The sequence below is a fragment of the Oncorhynchus keta genome, chromosome 18 (assembly GCF_023373465.1).
Source record: "Oncorhynchus keta strain PuntledgeMale-10-30-2019 chromosome 18, Oket_V2, whole genome shotgun sequence".
Taxonomy (NCBI): Eukaryota; Metazoa; Chordata; class Actinopteri; order Salmoniformes; family Salmonidae; genus Oncorhynchus; species Oncorhynchus keta.
In genome coordinates, this window is record NC_068438.1 from 56,459,526 (window position 1) to 56,484,114 (window position 24,589).

General features: G+C 47.3%; 1 protein-coding gene across 2 annotated transcripts in view; it reads right to left on the reverse strand.

The window, feature by feature from the left end:
* The window catches only part of cntn5 (contactin 5), a 700,818-nt gene that overhangs the window by 330,791 nt on the left and 345,438 nt on the right, over positions 1-24,589 (reverse strand). For both annotated transcript variants that reach the window (XM_052468732.1, XM_052468731.1), the window contains exon 7: positions 18,134-18,337. In XM_052468732.1, coding sequence (XP_052324692.1) covers positions 18,134-18,337 — 204 coding nt within the window. The remainder of the gene's footprint in view (positions 1-18,133; positions 18,338-24,589) is intronic.

Here is a 24,589-nt window from a genome sequence, read left to right on the forward strand (position 1 = left end):
GGGCTAATGGCTGTACATGTTGAGATGTGGGCTAATGGCTGTACATGTTGAGATGTGGGCTAATGGCTGTACATGTTGAGATGTGGGCTAATGGCTGTACATGTTGAGATGTGGGCTAATGGCTGTACATGTTGAGATGTGGGCTAATGGCTGTACATGTTGAGATGTGGGCTAATGGCTGTACATGTTGAGATGTGGGCTAATGGCTGTACATGTTGAGATGTGGGCTAATGGCTGTACATGTTGAGATGTGGGCTAATGGCTGTACATGTTGAGATGTGGGCTAATGGCTGTACATGTTGAGATGTGGGCTAATGGCTGTACATGTTGAGATGTGGCTAATGGCTGTACATGTTGAGATGTGGCTAATGGCTGTACATGTTGAGATGTGGGCTAATGGCTGTACATGTTGAGATGTGGGCTAATGGCTGTACATGTTGAGATGTGGGCTAATGGCTGTACATGTTGAGATGTGGCTAATGGCTGTACATGTTGAGATGTGGGCTAATGGCTGTACATGTTGAGATGTGGGCTAATGGCTGTACATGTTGAGATGTGGGCTAATGGCTGTACATGTTGAGATGTGGGCTAATGGCTGTACATGTTGAGATGTGGCTAATGGCTGTACATGTTGAGATGTGGGCTAATGGCTGTACATGTTGAGATGTGGCTAATGGCTGTACATGTTGAGATGTGGGCTAATGGCTGTACATGTTGAGATGTGGCTAATGGCTGTACATGTTGAGATGTGGGCTAATGGCTGTACATGTTGAGATGTGGGCTAATGGCTGTACATGTTGAGATGTGGCTAATGGCTGTACATGTTGAGATGTGGCTAATGGCTGTACATGTTGAGATGTGGGCTAATGGCTGTACATGTTGAGAAATCATTGTCCAAGTGTTTAAGGGCTTTGATTGTTTCATTCTATTATTCATATATGTCATACATATCTCCAAACGTATTTTTGTTTAGTTTTATAGCGCTATAGAAATGCTCCAGGGATAAATTCATCAGCATTTCAGACATTGTTTTTCTAGATTTAGAACAGAACACAACATCTAGCACAGCAAATCCATCAGTAGAGATCTTTCCAGAGCGCGAGTGGCCTTGTTGCATGTAACGAGAACATGAATAAGGGAGCCGTCGCTGCTCATTCCTGATTCATTTGGGATTTTAGACGAATCTGGAGTTGACCAAATCTCCAGAGACATATTTTGTATTTAATTGGTGGGAGGGGGGGTCTACCCACAGTTATGCTTCCCTCTCAACGCCACTTTGTTGATTCAATGCAGGTAGAACGAGTGACATTGCTGCTGTTTACCATTAAAAGGTAAAGAAAATAGTTCATCTATTTTTGTTGCGCTGTTAAATTTGTATTGGTTGTTTCCTATCTGATGTACTCAAGGTGTTTGTTACGTATCATTTGAGCTGCGTGTGCCACAAGAAAATGGTATCATTTCAGCTACATTCCAAACAAGACAAACGACCACAGATTTATCACAAATTCATAACAGTCTGTTTGATCGAAGTATGTGTTCCAACATCGAGCTGCAGTTTTGGAATAATTGCATCTGTTCTATTTTCCACTGCGACCTGCCATTTAGAATTGGTTTGCCGACGGCAAGTCTATAACCTAAACATAGACAGGTTCCACGATGAAAATATGCAAAAACATTAGTTTGATAAAGACAAAGAGATCATCAGAATCATTAAACTTAGCACTACTCACCAAACAGATGTTGTTGTCACACCCTGATCTGTCTCACCTGTCCTCGTTATTTTCTCCACCCCCCTCCAGGTGTCGTTGGTTTTCCCCAGATTATTTATCCCTGTGTTTCCTGTCTCTCTGTACCAGTGTATTTATCCCTGTGTTTCCTGTCTCTCTGTACCAGTGTATTTATCCCTGTGTTTCCTGTCTCTCTGTGTCAGTGTATTTATCCCTGTGTTTCCTATCTCTCTGTACCAGTGTATTTATCCCTGTGTTTCCTGTCTCTCTGTACCAGTGTAGTTATCCCTGTGTTTCCTGTCTCTCTGTACCAGTGTATTTATCCCTGTGTTTCCTATCTCTCTGTACCAGTGTATTTATCCCTGTGTTTCCTGTCTCTCTGTACCAGTGTATTTATCCCTGTGTTTCCTGTCTCTCTGTACCAGTGTATTTATCCCTGTGTTTCCTGTCTCTCTGTGTCAGTGTATTTATCCCTGTGTTTCCTGTCTCTCTGTACCAGTGTATTTATCCCTGTGTTTCCTGTCTCTCTGTACCAGTGTATTTATCCCTGTGTTTCCTGTCTCTCTGTACCAGTGTATTTATCCCTGTGTTTCCTGTCTCTCTGTACCAGTGTATTTATCCCTGTGTTTCCTGTCTCTCTGTACCAGTGTATTTATCCCTGTGTTTCCTGTCTCTCTGTGTCAGTGTATTTATCCCTGTGTTTCCTATCTCTCTGTACCAGTGTATTTATCCCTGTGTTTCCTGTCTCTCTGTACCAGTGTAGTTATCCCTGTGTTTCCTGTCTCTCTGTACCAGTGTATTTATCCCTGTGTTTCCTATCTCTCTGTACCAGTGTATTTATCCCTGTGTTTCCTGTCTCTCTGTACCAGTGTATTTATCCCTGTGTTTCCTGTCTCTCTGTACCAGTGTATTTATCCCTGTGTTTCCTGTCTCTCTGTGTCAGTGTATTTATCCCTGTGTTTCCTATCTCTCTGTACCAGTGTATTTATCCCTGTGTTTCCTATCTCTCTGTACCAGTGTATTGTCATGACGTTGCCCTCTTTGGGTACAGCGATCACCATCCCCCTCTTTCTGTCTCCTACACTCAGGCTGCTCCAACCTCAGGTCGTAAATTCCTGGAGGAGATTATCTCCTCATGGCCAAAGTATATAGAGAGAGTGAGTTTTCATAGAGAGAATAAAGGAATTTCTTCCACCTTGCAGAATTTGAGGTCCATTTATGTTCTGGAGAAGGTAAAAAAGTTGGGTGAGGAATCCAGCTACGAACTGGTCCGTTTGGTACAATTACGTGAAACTCATGGGAGACAATATGGAAACATTACCATAACACTGTTTATATAATATCCTCAGATATGAGGTTTACATCTAATTCTAAGTATAAGATGAATGAGTGAGGATGATACTGTTTGTGAAATTGTGTAATGTGATTTTGGACTGTTTATTGAAGGAAACTCCAATTCCCTTTTGAGTTTAACTAAATCAGAGAACCGCCCATGAGTAGATAGGACCTGGTGTCATGAGACAGCCTCTTTCTGCGCTTCCGAATAAAACCCCCACCTTGAGAATTTCTCAACAGACCATGTTTCTCTCAATTACGAGAGGACTAAGGTTCAGACCAGTTTACCTCGATAACAAGAGGAACAAGGTTTGAGTGGATGGCTGAATCTTTTAACCATACCACATGGTTAAACTCTTAGACTATCGATACTGACAGAATAAGAACAAGTCTTTGATATTAATTACTAGTCTGCAGCTAGGAATTCGGTATCATTGAACGCGAAGACCGACAACCACCGAAACACATATTCTATAACGACATGAATAAATGTCACTCTGAACTATCCATCCGAGCCACGACAGAGAGAGGGCGGACAAACTCTCCAACAGAAACAAACTTTTCAAAAGAGATCCCGATGACACACTGACCGTAAATATACATATACATTGATTGCAATTATTCCCGAATGAGTGAGCGTTCAAGTGCAAGGATTAGTATTTCAATTGTTATAATTATCATCTTTGTCGTGTCTCATCTCAGTTGACCCCCACATCCCTTTGTGTCCACCAAGCCGCGATACCGGTTTATACCACTAGGGAAACGCCGTGATCATTTCCTTGTAACTATCTACTGTTTGTTTATGCATGTCTTTGAATCACGAAGTTAGTAAATAAATTATTTAAGACAATTGATGTATGGATGACTCATCGTAAAGACTGGGTTTGTGCAGATCAAGAATTTACAATGTTTGGAATGAGACTAACGTGAGGTAAAATAAATAATTCATTAATTAAGATGACTAATTGATCAGATATTAAAATATATCTGAAAAGTTATATGAGGAAAATTATAACTTTGTAATCTGAATATTTTCCTTGGTTCCCCGACTTCCTAGTTAATTACATTTGGCTGATTAGTTAATCACGAAATGTTAATTACAGAGAATATTTGATAAAAACTATGAGTCTTCAGTTAATGATAGTGGAGACACAACAGTATTTATCCCTGTGTTTCCTGTCTGTCTGTACCAGTGTATTTATCCCTGTGTTTCCTGTCTCTCTGTACGAGTGTATTTATCCCTGTGTTTCCTGTCTCTCTGTACCAGTGTATTTATCCCTGTGTTTCCTGCTTGTTTGTACCAGTTTATTTATCCCTGTGTTTCCTGTCTCTCTGTTCCAGTCTATTTATCCCTGTGTTTCCTGTCTCTCTGTACCAGTGTATTTATCCCTGTGTTTCCTGTCTCTCTGTACCAGTGTATGTATCCCTGTGTTTCCTGTCTATCTGTACCAGTGTATGTATCCTTGTGTTTCCTGTCTCTCTGTTTCAGTGTATTCATCCCTGTGTTTCCTGTCTCTTTGTACCAATGTATTTATCCCTGTGTTTCCTGTCTCTCTGTACCAGTGTATTTATCCCTGTGTTTCCTGTCTCTCTGTACCAGTGTATTTATCCCTGTGTTTCCTGTCTCTCTGTCCCAGTGTATTTATCCCTGTGTTTCCTGTCTCTCTGTACCAGTGTATTTATCCCTGTGTTTCCTGTCTCTCTGTACCAGTGTATTTATCCCTGTGTTTCTTGTCTCTCTGTACCAGTGTATGTATCCCTGTGTTTCCTGTCTATCTGTACCAGTGTATGTATCCCTGTGTTTCCTGTCTCTTTGTACCAGTGTATTTATCCCTGTGTTTCCTGTCTCTCTGTACCAGTGTATTTATCCCTGTGTTTCCTGTCTCTCTGTACCAGTGTATTTATCCCTGTGTTTCCTGTCTCTCTGTACCAGTGTATTTATCCCTGTGTTTCCTGTCTCTCTGTACCAGTGTATTTATCCCTGTGTTTCCTGTGCCTCTGTTCCAGTGTATTCATCCCTGTGTTTCCTGTCTCTCTGTACCAGTGTATTTATCCCTGTGTTTCCTGTCTCTCTGTTCCAGTGTATTCCTCCCTGTGTTTCCTGTCTCTTTGTACCAGTGTATTTATCCCTGTGTTTCCTGTCTCTCTGTGCCAGTGTATGTATCCCTGTGTTTCCTGTCTCTCTGTGCCAGTTCGTCTTGTATGTTCCAAGTAAACCAGCATTTTCCCCATACTCCTGCCTTTGCAATTCTCTTTATCTCGTCGTCCCGGTTTTGACCCTTGCCTGTTCTGGACTCTGTACCCGCCTGCCTGCCTTGACTACGAGCCATTCTGCTACTCTGTACCTGCCTGCTTTGACTATGAGCCATTCTGCTACTCTGTACCTGCCTGCTATGACTACGAGCCATTCTGCTACTCTGTACCTGCCTGCTTTGACTACGAGCCATTCTGCTCCTCTGTACCTTCCTGCCTTGACTACGAGCCATTCTGCTACTCTGTACCTGCCTGCTATGACTACGAGCCATTCTGCTACTCTGTACCTGCCTGCTTTGACTACGAGCCATTCTGCTACTCTGTACCTGCCTGCTTTGACTACAAGCCATTCTGCTACTCTGTACCTGCCTGCTTTGACTACGAGCCATTCTGCTACTCTGTACCTGCCTGCTTTGACTACGAGCCATTCTGCTACTCTGTACCTGCCTGCTATGACTATGAGCCATTCTGCTACTCTGTACCTGCCTGCTATGACTACGAGCCATTCTGCTACTCTGTACCTGCCTGCTATGACTACGAGCCATTCTGCTACTCTGTACCTGCCTGCTTTGACTACAAGCCATTCTGCTACTCTGTACCTGCCTGCTTTGACTACGAGCCATTCTGCTACTCTGTACCTTCCTGCTTTGACTACAAGCCATTCTGCTACTCTGTACCTGCCTGCTTTGACTACGAGCCATTCTGCTACTCTGTACCTGCCTGCTATGACTACGAGCCATTCTGCTACTCTGTACCTGCCTGCTTTGACTACAAGCCATTCTGCTACTCTGTACCTGCCTGCTATGACTACGAGCCATTCTGCTACTCTGTACCTGCCTGCTTTGACTACGAGCCATTCTGCTACTCTGTACCTTCCCGCTTTGACTACGAGCCATTCTGCTACTCTGTACCTTCCTGCTTTGACTACGAGCCATTCTGCTACTCTGTACCCGCCTGCCTGCCTTGACTACGAGCCATTCTGCTACTCTGTACCTGCCTGCTTTGACTACGAGCCATTCTGCTACTCTGTACCTGCCTGCTATGACTACAAGCCATTCTGCTACTCTGTACCTGCCTGCTTTGACTACGAGCCATTCTGCTACTCTGTACCTGCCTGCTTTGACTACGAGCCATTCTGCTACTCTGTACCTGCCTGCTTTGACTACGAGCCATTCTGCTACTCTGTACCTTCCTGCTTTGACTACGAGCCATTCTGCTACTCTGTACCTGCCTGCTTTGACTACGAGCCATTCTGCTACTCTGTACCTTCCTGCTATGACTACGAGCCATTCTGCTACTCTGTACCTTCCTGAACTCTGATCTGGTTTAGATTTTTTGCCTGTCCACGACCATTCTCTTGCCTACTCCTTTTGGATTAATAAACATTGTAAGACTCCAACCATCTGCCTCCTGTGTCTGCATCTGAGTTTCGCCTTGCCTCATGATATATATCTGGGTCTCGCCTGTATCTGTCTCGCCTGTGTCTGTCTCGCCTGTGTCTGTCTCGCCTGTGTCTGTCTCGCCTGTGTCTGTCTCGCCTGTGTCTGTCTCGCCTGTGTCTGTCTCGCCTGTGTCTGTCTCGCCTGTGTCTGTCTCGCCTGTGTCTGTCTCGCCACGTGTCTGTCTCGCCACGTGTCTGTCTCGCCTGTGTCTGTCTCGCCTGTGTCTGTCTCGCCACGTGTCTGTCTCGCCACGTGTCTGTCTCGCCTGTGTCTGTCTCGCCTGTGCCTGTCTCGCCTGTGTCTGTCTCGCCTGTGTCTGTCTCGCCTGTGTCTGTCTCGCCTGTGTCTGTCTCGCCACGTGTCTGTCTCGCCACGTGTCTGTCTCGCCACGTGTCTGTCTCGCCACGTGTCTGTCTCGCCTGTGTCTGTCTCGCCTGTGTCTGTCTCGCCTGTGTCTGTCTCGCCACGTGTCTGTCTCGCCTGTGTCTGTCTCGCCACGTGTCTGTCTCGCCTGTGTCTGTCTCGCCACGTGTCTGTCTCGCCTGTGTCTGTCTCGCCACGTGTCTGTCTCGCCTGTGTCTGTCTCGCCACGTGTCTGTCTCGCCACGTGTCTGTCTCGCCACGTGTCTGTCTCGCCTGTGTCTGTCTCGCCACGTGTCTGTCTCGCCTGTGTCTGTCTCGCCACGTGTCTGTCTCGCCTGTGTCTGTCTCGCCTGTATCTGTCTCGCCTGTATCTGTCTCGCCTGTGTCTGTCTCGCCTGTGTCTGTCTCGCCTGTGTCTGTCTCGCCTGTGTCTGTCTCGCCTGTGTCTGTCTCGCCTGTATCTGTCTCGCCTGTGTCTGTCTCGCCTGTGTCTGTCTCGCCTGTGTCTGTCTCGCCTGTGTCTGTCTCGCCTGTGTCTGTCTCGCCACGTGTCTGTCTCGCCACGTGTCTGTCTCGCCACGTGTCTGTCTCGCCACGTGTCTGTCTCGCCTGTGTCTGTCTCGCCTGTGTCTGTCTCGCCTGTGTCTGTCTCGCCACGTGTCTGTCTCGCCTGTGTCTGTCTCGCCACGTGTCTGTCTCGCCTGTGTCTGTCTCGCCACGTGTCTGTCTCGCCTGTGTCTGTCTCGCCACGTGTCTGTCTCGCCTGTGTCTGTCTCGCCACGTGTCTGTCTCGCCACGTGTCTGTCTCGCCACGTGTCTGTCTCGCCTGTGTCTGTCTCGCCACGTGTCTGTCTCGCCTGTGTCTGTCTCGCCACGTGTCTGTCTCGCCTGTGTCTGTCTCGCCTGTATCTGTCTCGCCTGTGTCTGTCTCGCCTGTGTCTGTCTCGCCTGTGTCTGTCTCGCCTGTGTCTGTCTCGCCTGTGTCTGTCTCGCCTGTGTCTGTCTCGCCACGTGTCTGTCTCGCCACGTGTCTGTCTCGCCACGTGTCTGTCTCGCCACGTGTCTGTCTCGCCACGTGTCTGTCTCGCCTGTGTCTGTCTCGCCTGTGTCTGTCTCGCCTGTGTCTGTCTCGCCACGTGTCTGTCTCGCCTGTGTCTGTCTCGCCACGTGTCTGTCTCGCCTGTGTCTGTCTCGCCACGTGTCTGTCTCGCCTGTGTCTGTCTCGCCTGTGTCTGTCTCGCCACGTGTCTGTCTCGCCTGTGTCTGTCTCGCCACGTGTCTGTCTCGCCTGTGTCTGTCTCGCCACGTGTCTGTCTCGCCTGTGTCTGTCTCGCCACGTGTCTGTCTCGCCACGTGTCTGTCTCGCCACGTGTCTGTCTCGCCTGTGTCTGTCTCGCCACGTGTCTGTCTCGCCTGTGTCTGTCTCGCCACGTGTCTGTCTCGCCTGTGTCTGTCTCGCCTGTGTCTGTCTCGCCTGTGTCTGTCTCGCCTGTGTCTGTCTCGCCTGTGTCTGTCTCGCCTGTGTCTGTCTCGCCTGTGTCTGTCTCGCCTGTGTCTGTCTCGCCTGTATCTGTCTCGCCTGTGTCTGTCTCGCCTGTGTCTGTCTCGCCTGTGTCTGTCTCGCCACGTGTCTGTCTCGCCACGTGTCTGTCTCGCCTGTGTCTGTCTCGCCTGTGTCTCGCCTGTGTCTGTCTCGCCTGTGTCTCGCCTGTGTCTGTCTCGCCTGTGTCTGTCTCGCCTGTGTCTGTCTCGCCTGTGTCTGTCTCGCCTGTATCTGTCTCGCCTGTGTCTGTCTCGCCTGTGTCTGTCTCGCCTGTGTCTGTCTCGCCACGTGTCTGTCTCGCCTGTGTCTGTCTCGCCTGTGTCTGTCTCGCCTGTGTCTGTCTCGCCACGTGTCTGTCTCGCCTGTGTCTCGCCTGTGTCTGTCTCGCCTGTGTCTGTCTCGCCTGTGTCTCGCCTGTGTCTGTCTCGCCTGTGTCTGTCTCGCCTGTGTCTGTCTCGCCTGTGTCTGTCTCGCCTGTGTCTGTCTCGCCTGTGTCTCGCCTGTGTCTGTCTCGCCTGTATCTGTCTCGCCTGTGTCTCGCCTGTGTCTCGCCTGTGTCTCGCCTGTGTCTGTCTCGCCTGTGTCTGTCTCGCCTGTGTCTCGCCTGTGTCTGTCTCGCCTGTGTCTCGCCTGTGTCTGTCTCGCCTGTGTCTCGCCTGTGTCTGTCTCGCCTGTGTCTCGCCTGTGTCTGTCTCGCCTGTGTCTCGCCTGTGTCTCGCCTGTGTCTGTCTTGCCTGTGTCTCGCCTGTGTCTGTCTCGCCTGTGTCTCGCCTGTGTCTCGCCTGTGTCTGTCTCGCCTCGTGGCCGTAAATCATCCCCATACAGTGTTGACTGTGTAATTGTCCGTCCCAAAGAACAGGCAGAATAAACTAAATTGAAAGTCTGTCTATCGAACATAAGACACATTTAGGTCTGTAACCGTGCTATTCTTCTGACCTTGTGTTCTACAGATGTATGTGTATTTTATTCATTTGAGTACACAAGTTCAAAATCATTGTATTGTGTCACAGCCTCAGAAAAATGGTTTTGTTCTGTTCATAAATATGCATCCTTCTGTGAAGCAACATTGTATAATTGGAGGACTTCTATTTATTTGTTACCCCCACTTTAGACAAAGTCAGGTGCCCATGCATAGGGCACACTATATATTAATGTGTCCAAATACTTCATTGTATGGGTCAGAGGTGTCATGCCCATAGGGGCACAAGGGCATTTGCGCGTCAGAGGAATTTTGTTGCTGACTGGACCAGGAACAGAGTACCCTCCCCCCTGTCACTCTGACTGGACCACGAAAAGAGTACCCTCCCCCTGTCACTCTGACTGGACCAGGAACAGAGTACCCTCCCCCTGTCACTCTGACTGGACCAGGAACAGAGTACCCTCCCCCTGTCACTCTGACCGGACCAGGAACAGAGTACCCTCCCCCTGTCACTTTGACTGGACCAGGAACAGAGTACCCTCCCCCTGTCACTCTGACTGGACCAGGAACAGAGTACCCTCCCCTGTCACTCTGACTGGACCAGGAACAGAGTACCCTCCCCCCTGTCACTCTGACTGGACCAGGAACAGAGTACCCTCCCCCTGTCACTCTGACTGGACCAGGAACAGAGTACCCTCCCCTGTCACTCTGACTGGACCAGGAACAGAGTACCCTCCCCCTGTCACTCTGACTGGACCAGGAACAGAGTACCCTCCCCCCTGTCACTCTGACTGGACCAGGAAAAGAGTACCCTCCCCCTGTCACTCTGACTGGACCAGGAACAGAGTACCCTCCCCCCTGTCACTCTGACTGGACCACGAAAAGAGTACCCTCCCCCTGTCACTCTGACTGGACCAGGAACAGAGTACCCTCCCCCTGTCACTCTGACTGGACCAGGAACAGAGTACCCTCCCCCCTGTCACTCTGACTGGACCACGAACAGAGTACCCTCCCCCTGTCACTCTGACTGGACCAGGAACAGAGTACCCTCCCCCTGTCACTCTGACTGGACCAGGAACAGAGTACCCTCCCCCTGTCACTCTGACTGGACCAGGAACAGAGTACCCTCCCCCCTGTCACTCTGACTGGACCAGGAACAGAGTACCCTCCCCCTGTCACTCTGACTGGACCAGGAACAGAGTACCCTCCCCTGTCACTCTGACTGGACCAGGAACAGAGTACCCTCCCCCTGTCACTCTGACTGGACCAGGAAAAGAGTACCCTCCCCCCTGTCACTCTGACTGGACCAGGAACAGAGTACCCTCCCCCTGTCACTCTGACTGGACCAGGAACAGAGTACCCTCCCCCCTGTCACTCTGACTGGACCAGGAACAGAGTACCCTCCCCATGTCACTCTGACTGGACCAGGAACAGAGTACCCTCCCCCTGTCACTCTGACTGGACCAGGAAAAGAGTACCCTCCCCTGTCACTCTGACTGGACCAGGAACAGAGTACCCTCCCCCTGTCACTCTGACTGGACCAGGAACAGAGTACCCTCCCCCTGTCACTCTGACTGGACCAGGAACAGAGTACCCTCCCCCTGTCACTCTGACTGGACCAGGAACAGAGTACCCTCCCCCTGTCACTCTGACTGGACCAGGAGAAGAGTACCCTCCCCCCTGTCATTCTGACTGGACCAGGAAAAGAGTATCCTCCCCCCTGTCACTCTACCTAGTAAGGGGTTATTTCCAAGGCGAACCACGGAGCAAAGCTATGCTTGGCAGGACGCTAGAATCTAGCGGCTAGACAGTCTAGTGCGTGCAGACAGTATCGTCAGTCAACGAGGAGAGTGTGCAGAGCAACACACAGCATTTGATTTGAATTTAGCTGCCGGTGATGGGCAGGACTTGCAGGATGCATGTTTGTAAATTAATTTGATCAAGCTAAGTAGCCTATTGATTCGTTCTTGATGAATAAATACAACTAAAGCGTTTGGTTGCTCTGTAAGCCATTTCAAACTATCAGTATAGTTATAGTAGCTTGTTTATAACTATCTTATCTGCCTGCTAACAAGGCTGTTAGACTTTAGAAAAACAAGCAAAAATGTATTACTGAATGTACTGAATAAAACTGACATTCCTCTCGCTATTTTACCCAGATTTCTACAGAGATACAGAGAAGCCTATTGTGTTTCTTTAAAACAGCTCAGGAGGTATGAACATACAGGCTGTAGAAAACGTTTATTTCAGGTGTTTGACAACGTTCTCCTCATCTCCTCCCGTTGCGTAGTGAAGGGAAGACCCATGACTTTACCACAGGGGTGTAACAGAGCCACGCTGCATTGAGACAGGTTTGATTAAGAGCGTTAGAACCAGGGCAGGACAGAGGTGAGGCACCACACAGATCCAGCTTGAGCTTCGAAACCTCCAAGTTAATTACCATCCCCTTTCACTGGGGCACAGATGCCAGCATCTCACTGGACAGAGGCATAGATTGAACCCTCTGATTGGTCAGACTCAAGCATCTGGGGGAAGACACAGCTTGCAAGAGACGAAGGGTTCAGCAGCGAGTTGTGCCAATATAATTTTCATCCTTTTAGACCCAAATTCTCGGTACGGGCTGAATATGCGAGAGGCGTCTGCCAAGAAAGTGTTTGGTGTAATGGGCTGTACGGCTGAATGGAGCATCGTATTAGACACCGCTATGTTGTGGAGCCTACCTTCTGAGAGAGACTACCTTCTGAGAGAGACTACCTTCTGAGAGAGACTACCCTCTGAGAGAGACTACCTTCTGAGAGAGACTACCTTCTGAGAGAGACTACCTTCTGAGAGAGACTACCCTCTGAGAGAGACTACCTTCTGAGAGAGACTACCCTCTGAGAGAGACTACCTTCTGAGAGAGACTACCTTCTGAGAGAGACTACCCTCTGAGAGAGACTACCTTCTGAGAGAGACTACCTTCTGAGAGAGACTACCCTCTGAGAGAGACTACCCTCTGAGAGAGACTACCCTCTGAGAGAGACTACCTTCTGAGAGAGACTACCCTCTGAGAGAGACTACCCTCTGAGAGAGACTACCTTCTGAGAGAGACTACCTTCTGAGAGAGACTACCCTCTGAGAGAGACTACCCTCTGAGAGAGACTACCTTCTGAGAGAGACTACCTTCTGAGAGAGACTACCTTCTGAGAGAGACTACCCTCTGAGAGAGACTACCCTCAGAGAACCTACCCTCTGAGAGAGACTACCCTCTTAGAGAGACTACCTTCTGAGAGAGACTACCCTCTTAGAGAGACGACCCTTTGAGAGAGACGACCCTCTGAGAGAGACAACCCTCTTAGAGAACCTACCATCTGAGAGATCCTACCCTCGGAGAAAGACTACCCTCTGAGAGAGACTACCCTCTGAGAGAGACTACCCTCTGAGAGAGACCACCTTCTGAGAGAGACTACCCTCTGAGAGAGACTAACCTCTGAGAGAGACTACCTTCTGAGAGAGACTACCTTCTGAGAGAGACTACCCTCTGAGAGAGACTACCTTCTGAGAGAGACTACCTTCTGAGAGAGACTACTTTCTGAGAGAGACAACCCTCTGAGAGAGACTACCCTCTGAGAGAGACCACCTTCTGAGAGAGACTACCCTCAGAGAACCTACCCTCTGAGAGAGACTACCCTCTTAGAGAGACTACCTTCTGAGAGAGACTACCCTCTTAGAGAGACGACCCTTTGAGAGAGACGACCCTCTGAGAGAGACAACCCTCTTAGAGAACCTACCATCTGAGAGATCCTACCCTCTGAGAGAGACTACCCTATTAGAGAGTCTCTTGGTTTTTAAATACCCTTCTCCGACAAACTCACCACACCATTTAATTAAATACCCCTCCCCGATAACCTCCCCAAACCATTTAATTAAATACCCCTCCCTGATAACCTCCCCAAACCATTTAATTAAATACCCCTCCCCGATAACCTCACCACACCATTTAATTAAATACCCCTCCCTGATAACCTCCCCAAACCATGTAATTAAATACCCCTCCCCGATAACCTCCCCAAACCATTTAATTAAATACCCCTCCCTGATAACCTCACCACACCATTTAATTAAATACCCCTCCCTGATAACCTCCCCAAACCATTTAATTAAATACCCCTGATAACCTCCCAAACCATTTAATTAAATACCTCCCCTGATAACCTCCCCAAACCATTTAATTAAATACCCCTGATAACCTCCCCAAACCATTTAATTAAATACCCCTCCCTGATAACCTCCCCAAACCATTTAATTAAATACCCCTCCCTGATAACCTCCCCAAACCATTTAATTAAATACCCCTCCCCGATAACCTCCCAAAACCATTTAATTAAATACCCCTCCCTGATAACCTCACCACACCATTTAATTAAATACCCCTCCCTGATAACCTCACCACACCATTTAATTAAATACCCCTCCCCGATAACCTCCCCAGACCATTTAATGAAATACCCCTCCCTGATAACCTCCCCAAACCATTTAATTAAATACCCCTCCCTGATAACCTCACCACACCATTTAATTAAATACCCCTCCCTGATAACCTCCCCACACCATTTAATTAAATACCCCTCCCTGATAACCTCCCCAAACCATTTAATTAAATACCCCTCCCTGATAACCTCACCACACCATTTAATTAAATACCCCTCCCCGATAACCTCCCCAAACCATTTAATTAAATACCCCTCCCTGATAACCTCCCCAAACCATTTAATTAAATACCCCTCCCCTGATAACCTCCCCAAACCATTTAATTAAATACCCCTCCCTGATAACCTCCCCAAACCATTTAATTAAATACCCCTCCCTGATAACCTCCCCAAACCATTTAATTAAATACCCCTCCCCGATAACCTCCCCAAACCATTTAATTAAATACCCCTCCCTGATAACCTCCCCAAACCATTTAATTAAATACCCCTCCCTGATAACCTCCCCAAACCATTTAATTAAATACCCCTCCCCCCCAAACCATTTAATTAAATACCCCTCCCGATAACCTCCCCAAACCATTTAATTAAATACCCCTCCCTGATAACCTCCCCAAACCATTTAATTAAATACCCCTCCCCGATAACCTCCCCAAACCATTTAATTAAATACCCCTCCCTGATAACCTCCCCACACCATTTAATTAAATACCCCTCCCTGATAACCTCCCTTTATAACCTCACCACACCATTTAATTAAATACCCCCAAACCATTTAATTAAATACCCTGATAACCTCCCCAAACCATTTAATTAAATACCCCTCCCTGATAACCTCCCCAAAACATTTAATTAAATACCCCTCCCTGATAACCTCACCACACAATTTAATTAAATACCCCTCCCTGATAACCTCCCCACACCATTTAATTAAATACCCCTCCCTGATAACCTCCCCAAACCATTTAATTAAATACCCCTCCCCGATAACCTCCCCAAACCATTTAATTAAATACCCCTCCCCGATAACCTCCCCAAACCATTTAATTAAATACCCCTCCCCGATAACCTCCCCAAACCATTTAATTAAATACCCCTCCCCGATAACCTCCCCAAACCATTTAATTAAATACCCCTCCCTGATAACCTCACCACACCATTTAATTAAATACCCCTCCCCGATAACCTCCCCAAACCATTTAATTAAATACCCCTCCCTGATAACCTCCCCAAACCATTTAATTAAATACCCCTCCCCGATAACCTCCCCAAACCATTTAATTAAATACCCCTCCCTGATAACCTCCCCAAACCATTTAATTAAATACCCCTCCCTGATAACCTCACCACACCATTTAATTAAATACCCCTCCCTGATAACCTCCCCAAACCATTTAATTAAATACCCCTCCCTGATAACCTCCCCACACCATTTAATTAAATACCCCTCCCCGATAACCTCCCCAAACCATTTAATTAAATACCCCTCCCAGATAACCTCACCACACCATTTAATTAAATACCCCTCCCTGATAACCTCCCCAAACCATTTAATTAAATATCCCTGCCTGATAACCTCCCCAAACCATTTAATTAAATACCCCTCCCCGATAACCTCCCCAAACCATTTAATTAAATACCCCTCCCCGATAACCTCCCCAAACCATTTAATTAAACACCCCTCCCTGATAACCTCCCCAAACCATTTAATTAAATACCCCTCCCCGATAACCTCCCCAAACCATTTAATTAAATACCCCTCCCCGATAACCTCACCACACCATTCATTGGCCACAAATATGGATAATATTTGTAAGTCGCTCTGGATAAGAGCGTCTGCTAAATGACTTAAATGTAAAATGTAAATGTAATACAACAATTCTTATTTTCCACCAGCTGAGGTAAGAAAGCAACCTGTTACTAGAAGAAGGAGAATGACTCTGTCTAATTTCTCCTCTGCTTGTATTCTTGTATGAATCAGTGTTTTAATGGCGTCTGAACATAGGTCTGACATCCAGACCACGTGGACCACTTCCTCTCCTCATATTCCATCTTTGTAAATGAGAGGAACAATCTGATTTACTACGGTAATGAGCTTAGCGTTATGTATGTCTCCAAGGAGTGCTTCACAACAACACGTTTATTCAAATGCAGACAGACAGAGATGAGCTGGAGAGGACATCGTACCTCACAGCGAGGTAAAATGCTAAATACCTGCTGCCACATCATCTGCAATGCCAACCGATATCTGTTTTCCCGGGGCATGAAAGTCCTTTTCATTTAGACGCATTGGGAACCTTGGAGCACATTTTCAATGACCCTCTGAAACCTTGACAACGACTAACACCAGCGCTGCACTCGGTGATGATGAGCGATGCTGCACTCGGTGATGATGAGCGATGCTGCACTAGGTGATGATGAGCGATGCTGCACTAGGTGATGATGAGCGATGCTGCACTAGGTGATGATGAGCGATGCTGCACTCGGTGATGATGAGCGATGCTGCACTAGGTGATGATGAGCGATGCTGCACTAGGTGATGATGAGCGATGCTGCACTAGGTGATGATGAGCGATGCTGCACTAGGTGATGATGAGCGGCGCTACATTTGGTGATGATGAGTGATCCTCTGTGTAGCCAGATGTAGAGAGAGACACACCTGAATCCAACACCTCTCCTCTCCTTTTTCCAGCACCGCCGTCCGAGCCTAGACCCCTGAGAGACTAACAGTATAAAAAAGACCTAGCATCCCATTCACCAATGACAACCATTGATTCAGTTAATTTTATGCGGGAGAGATGATTTCCCTGACGGCTGGTTTGGCCAGGGCACAAATGTGCGTGATTAGAGAAAGCTACAAATGATAAAGCTTCCTGACCATCTATTCTTGACACTGTCAGCAGAGCTGAGGCCCTTGGCCACCAAGGGGAAAACACATTTCAAATGAATATCTGATGTATGCTTATGTAAACACATTACAGGAAGTGAAATATTAGACCACTTCCGGGTGGCGTGCCTGAGTGCTCATGTATTACAGTATCTAAATCTGCCATTAAGTTTCCACCTGGGAATCACGTCATGATGACAGTCAATCTGACATTAGGTTTCCACCTGGATGAGGAAGGTACAGATTGTGAGGTATGAGGAGGCTGTCAGTGGTGTGTGTAGAGGGATGAAGGGGTGTGTCAGGGGATGTGTAGAGGGATGAAGGGGTGTGTCAGGGGATGTGTAGAGGGATGAAGGGGTGTGTCAGGGGATGTGTAGAGGGATGAAGGGGTGTGTCAGGGGTGTGTGTAGAGGGATGAAGGGGTGTGTCAGGGGATGTGTAGAGGGATGAAGGGGTGTGTCAGGGGATGTGTAGAGGGATGAAGGGGTGTGTCAGGGGATGTGTAGAGGGATGAAGGGGTGTGTCAGGGGTGTGTGTAGAGGGATGAAGGGGTGTGTCAGGGGATGTGTAGAGGGATGAAGGGGTGTGTCAGGGGTGTGTGTAGAGGGGTGAAGGGGTGTGTCAGGGGCGTGTGTAGAGGGGTGAAGGGGTGTGTCAGGGGTGTGTGTAGAGGGGTGAAGGGGTGTGTCAGGGGCGTGTGTAGAGGGGTGAAGGGGTGTGTCAGGGGTGTGTGTAGAGGGATGAAGGGGTGTGTCAGGGGATGTGTAGAGGGATGAAGGGGTGTGTCAGGGGTGTGTGTAGAGGGATGAAGGGGTGTGTCAGGGGATGTGTAGAGGGATGAAGGGGTGTGTCAGGGGTGTGTGTAGAGGGGTGAAGGGGTGTGTCAGGGGCGTGTGTAGAGGGGGTGAAGGGGTGTGTCAGGGGTGTGTGTAGAGGGGTGAAGGGGTGTGTCAGGGGCGTGTGTAGAGGGGTGAAGGGGTGTGTCAGGGGTGTGTGTAGAGGGATGAAGGGGTGTGTCAGGGGATGTGTAGAGGGATGAAGGGGTGTGTCAGGGGTGTGTGTAGAGGGGTGAAGGGGTGTGTCAGGGGAGTGTGTAGAGGGATGAAGGGGTGTGTCAGGGGTGTGTGTAGAGGGGTGAAGGGGTGTGTCAGGGGCGTGTGTAGAGGGGTGAAGGAGTGTGTCAGGGGCGTCTCACCATCTGTTCTGAGTGTGAGTGGAGTGGGCGGGCTGAGGACCCTGGCGTTGGTCACTGTGTTCTTCACCAGACAGATGTAGCTGCCCACGTCGCTAGGCTGCACCTTGGACACGTACAGGTTGCCCGTTGCCTGGGAGATGAACCGCCGGCTATCCTCGGCCACAAACGATGGGAACTCGTTGAACACCCAGCTGTACATGATCTCTGGAGAGGAGGAGGAGAGGAGAGTAGAGGAGGAGAGCACAGGAGGAGGAGACACGGAGAGGAGAGGAGACACGGAGAGGAGGAGGAGAGGAGAGGAGAGTAGAGGAGGAGAGCACAGGAGGAGGAGACACGGAGAGGAGAGGAGGAGGAGAGGAGAGGAGAGGAGAGGAGGAGAGCACAGGAGGAGGAGACACGGAGAGGAGAGGAGACACGGAGAGGAGGAGGAGAGGAGAGGAGAGGAGAGGAGAGGAGAGGGGAGAGGAGAGGAGAGGAGAGGAGACACGGAGAGGAGGAGGAGAGGAGAGTAGAGGAGGAGAGCACAGGAGGAGGAGACACGGAGAGGAGAGGAGACACCGAGAGGTGGAGAGGAGAGGAGGAGGAGACACAGAGAGGAGGAGGAGAAGAGAGGAGACACGGAGGGGCACGCAAAACAAACATAAATTAGTATACGGATGAGACTACAGTAGTCTACCTGAGAGAGGACACCACATTACTGTAGTCTACCTGAGAGAGGACACCACATTACTGTAGTCTACCTGAGAGAGGACACCACATTACTGTAGTCTACCTGAGAGAGGACACCACATTACTGTAGTCTACCTGAGAGAGGACACCACATTACTGTAGTCTACCTGAGAGAGGACACCACATTACTGTAGTCTACCTGAGAGAGGACACCACATTACTGTAGTCTACCTGAGAGAGGACACCACATTACTGTAGTCTACCTTAGAGAGGACACCACATTACTGTAGTCTACCTGAGAGAGGACACCACATTACTGTAGTCTACCTGAGAGAGGACACCACATTACTGTAGTCTACCTGAGAGAGGACACCACTTTACTGTAGTCTACCTGAGAGAGGACACCACATTACTTTAGTCTACCTGAGAGAGGACACCACATTACTGTAGTCTACCTGAGAGAGGACACCACATTACTGTAGTCTACCTGAGAGAGGACACCACATTACTGTAGTCTACCTGAGAGAGGACACCACATTACTGTAGTCTACCTGAGAGAGGACACCACATTACTGTAGTCTACCTGAGAGAGGACACCACATTACTGTAGTCTACCTGAGAGAGGACACCACATTACTGTAGTCTACCTGAGAGAGGACACCACATTACTGTAGTCTACCTGAGAGAGGACACCACATTACTGTAGTCTACCTGAGAGAGGACACCACATTACTGTAGTCTACCTGAGAGAGGACACCACATTACTGTAGTCTACCTGAGAGAGGACACCACATTACTGTAGTCTACCTGAGAGAGGACACCACATTACTGTGGTCTATCTGAGAGAGGACACCTCATTACTGTAGTCTACCTGAGAGAGGACACCACATTACTGTAGTCTACCTGAGAGAGGACACCACATTACTGTAGTCTACCTGAGAGAGGACACCACATTACTGCAGTCTACCTGAGAGAGGACACCACATTACTGTAGTCTACCTGAGAGAGGACACCACATTACTGTAGTCTACCTGAGAGAGGACACCACATTACTGTAGTCTACCTGAGAGAGGACACCACATTACTGTAGTCTACCTGAGAGAGGACACCACATTACTGCAGTCTACCTGAGAGAGGACACCACATTACTGTAGTCTACCTGAGAGAGGACACCACATTACTGTAGTCTATCTGAGAGAGGACACCAGTGTAAGACTGCTGCTGCTGTTACGCACTGTTAGATGCATTCATTTTAGATAGCTAGGTGAGACAACCACATATCACAGTCAAATATATAGAATACGAATAATCCATTCTAGCTAAACTATGGATATATCGACGAATAAGACATCCGAGGACATTAATATTTTACACACACACGAAGGTACCCATAAGCACACATTTCTGATGAAAAACACAAATGTGAAAAAAAGTGTTGATTTGGCATTTGGGAAATAAATTCTTCAACTCCTCATATCAACTGTTCAAATAGCACCCTATTCCCGATGTAGTGCACTACTACTACCAGGGTCCTCTGGTCTAAAGTAGTGCACTACTACTACCAGGGCCCTCTGGTCTAAAGTAGTGCACTACTACTACCAGGGCCCTCTGGTCTAAAGTAGTGCACTACTACTACCAGGGCCCTCTGGTCTAAAGTAGTGCACTACTACTACCAGGGTCCTCTGGTCTAAAGTAGTGCACTACTACTACCAGGGCCCTCTGGTCTAAAGTAGTGCACTACTACTACCAGGGCCCTCTGGTCTAAAGTAGTGCACTACTACTACCAGGGCCCTCTGGTCTAAAGTAGTGCACTACTACTACCAGGGCCCTCTGGTCTAAAGTAGTGCACTACTACTACCAGGGCCCTCTGGTCTAAAGTAGTGCACTACTACTACCAGGGCCCTCTGGTCTAAAGTAGTGCACTACTACTACCAGGGCCCTCTGGTCTAAAGTAGTGCACTACTACTACCAGGGCCCTCTGGTCTAAAGTAGTGCACTACTACTACCAGGGCCCTCTGGTCTAAAGTAGTGCACTACTACTACCAGGGCCCTCTGGTCTAAAGTAGTGCACTACTACTACCAGGGCCCTCTGGTCTAAAGTAGTGCACTACTACTACCAGGGCCCTCTGGTCTAAAGTAGTGCACTACTACTACCAGGGCCCTCTGGTCTAAAGTAGTGCACTACTACTACCAGGGTCCTCTGGTCTAAAGTAGTGCACTACTACTACCAGGGCCCTCTGGTCTAAAGTAGTGCACTACTACTACCAGGGCCCTCTCGTCTAAAGTAGTGCACTACTACTACCAGGGTCCTCTGGTCTAAAGTAGTGCACTACTACTACCAGGGCCCTCTGGTCTAAAGTAGTGCACTACTACTACCAGGGCCCTCTGGTCTAAAGTAGTGCACTACTACTACCAGGGTCCTCTGGTCTAAAGTAGTGCACTACTACTACCAGGGCCCTCTGGTCTAAAGTAGTGCACTACTACTACCAGGGCCCTCTGGTCTAAAGTAGTGCACTACTACTACCAGGGTCCTCTGGTCTAAAGTAGTGCACTACTACTACCAGGGTCCTCTGGTCTAAAGTAGTGCACTACTACTACCAGGGTCCTCTGGTCTAAAGTAGTGCACTACTACTACCAGGGCCCTCTGGTCTAAAGTAGTGCACTACATAGGGAAATAAGGCTTCATTTGGGACGCAGGCTTAATCTCCTATGCTTTATAATAGAGCCAGACGCCAGAAGTAAAAAGCAAACAGTCTCCTCCAAGTTTATATTTTAATCAAAAGAAACGTTGGATGTTACAGTAACATCACAAGTTGCTAGTCTTGAATTTGATTTATGATAAACAGAGGTAGTCTTGAATTTGATTTATAATAATATAATATAATATATGCCATTTAGCAGACGCTTTTATCCCTGGCGTTACAAGCGCCATGCTCTACCAACTGAGCTACAGAAGGACCGATGATAAACAGAGGTACCGATGATAAACAGAGGTAATCTTGAATTTGATTTATGATAAACAGAGGTAGTCTTGAATTTGATTTATGATAAACAGAGGTAGTCTTGAATTTGATTTATGATAAACAGAGGTAGTCTTGAATTTGATTTATGATAAACAGAGGTAGTCTTGAATTTGATTTATGATAAACAGAGGTAGTCTTGAATTTGATTTATGATAAACAGAGGTAGTCTTGAATTTGATTTATGATAAACAGAGGTAGTCTTGAATTTGATTTATGATAAACAGAGGTAGTCTTGAATTTGATTTATGATAAACAGAGGTAGTCTTGAATTTGATTTATGATAAACAGAGGTAGTCTTGAATTTCATTTATAATAATATAATATAATATATGCCATTTAGCAGACGCTTTTATCCAAAGCGACTTACAGTCATGTGTGCATACATTCTACGTATGGGTGGTCCCGGGATCGTACCCACTACCCTGGCGTTACAAGCGCCATGCTCTACCAACTGAGCTACAGAAGGACCGATGATAAACAGAGGTACCGATGATAAACAGAGGTAGTCTTGAATTTGATTTATGATAAACAGAGGTAGTCTTGAATTTGATTTATGATAAACAGAATGGGGTAGAACTGGCAGACTCGGCAGCACAGATGTGCATATAAATTAATTATATAGAAATGATCTATAATAATATAATAATATATGCCATTTAGCTGACGCTTTTATCCAAAGCGACTTACAGTCATGTGTGCATACATTCTACGTATGGGTGGTCCCGGGAATCGAACCCACTACCCTGGCGTTACAAGCGCCATGCTCTACCAACTGAGCCACAGAAGGACCAATCTATGTACAGTGGGGCAAAAAAGTAGTTAGTCAGCCACCAATTGTGGAAGTTCTCCCACTTAAAAATATGAGAGAGGCCTGTAATTTTCATCATAGGTACACTTCAACTATGACAGACAAAATAAGAAAAGAAAATCCATAAAATCACATTGTAGGATTTTTAAAGAATTTATTTGCAAATTATGGTGGAAAATAAGTATTTGGTCAATAACAAAAGTTTATCTCAATACTTTGTTATATACACTTTGTTAGCAATGACAGAGGTCAAACGTTTTCTGTAAGTCTTCACAAGGTTTTCACACACTGTTGCTGGTATTTTGGCCCATTCCTCCATGCAGATCTCTAGAGCAGTGATGTTCTGGAGCTGTTGCTGGGCAACACGGACTTTCAACTCCCTCCAAAGATTTTCTATGGGGTTAAGATCTGGAGACTGGCTAGGCCACTCCAGGACCTTGAAATGCTTCTTACAAAGCCACTCCTTCGTTGCCTGGGCGGTGTGTTTGGGATCATTGTCATGCTGAAAGACCCAGCCATGTTTTATCTTCAATGCCCTTGCTGATGGAAGGACGTTTTCACTCAAAATCTCATGATACATGGCCCCATTCATTCTTTCCTTTACACGGATCAGTCGTCCTGGTCCCTTTGCAGAAAAACAGCCCCAAAGCATGATGTTTCCACCCCATGCTTCACAGTAGGTATGGTGTTCTTTGGATGCAACTCAGCATTCTTTGTCCTCCAAACACGACGAGTTGAGTTTTTACCAATATTTTGGTTTCATCTGACCATATGCCATTCTCCCAATCGTCTTCTGGATCATCCAATGCTCTCTAGCAAACTTCAGACGGGCCTGGACATGTATTGGCTTAAGCAGGGGGACACGTCTGGCACTGCAGGATTTGAGTCCCTGGCGGCGTAGTGTGTTACTGATGGTAGGCTTTGTTACTTTGGTCCCAGCTCTCTGCAGGTCATTCACTAGGTCCCCCGTGTGGTTCTGGGATTTTTGCTCACCGTTCTTGTGATCATTTTGACCCCACGGGGTGAGATCTTGCGTGGAGCCCCAGATCGAGGGAGATTATCAGTGGTCTTGTATGTCTTCTATTTCCTAATAATTGCTCCCACAGTTGATTACTTCATACCAAGCTGCTTACCTATTGCAGATTCAGTCTTGCCAGCCTGGTGCAGGTCTACAATTTTGTTTCTTGTGTCCTTTGACAGCTATTTTGTCTTGGCCATAGTGGAGTTTGGAGTGTGACTGTTTGAGGTTGTGGACAGGTGTCTTTTATACTGATAACAAGTTCAAACAGGTGCCATTAATACATGTAACGAGTGGAGGACAGAGGAGCCTCTTAAAGAAGAAGTTAGTCTGTGAGAGCCAGAAATCTTGCTTGTTTGTAGGTGACCAAATATTTATTTTCCACCATAATTTGCAAATAAATTCATTAAAAATCCTACATGTGATTAGTTTTTTCCTCATCTTGTCTGTCATAGTTGAAGTGTACCTATGATGAAAATTACAGGCCTCTCTCATCTTTTTAAGTGGGAGAACTTGCACAATTGGTGGCTGACTAAACACTTTTTTGCCCCACTGTATAAATAGACTATATATATAAATATATATCAATGAAATATATATAAATTACCTCTATATACATTTGATTTTCTTACAAATCCAAACCACTGTAAAGTAACAAGATTCCACACTGCCTGGGGTTTTTATTTTTTTGCTTTTGCCAATGAACTAAATTGTGTAAACAGGGCTCCGGGCAGCCGAGCGGAAATGGAGGAAAACTCGCCTCCCTGCGGACCTGGCATCCTTTCACTCCCTCCTCTCTACATTTTCCTCCTCTGTCTCTGCTGCTAAAGCCACTTTCTACCACTCTAAATTCCAAGCATCTGCCTCTAACCCTAGGAAGCTCTTTGCCACCTTCTCCTCCCTCCTGAATCCTCCTCCCCCTCCCCCCCTTCCTCCCT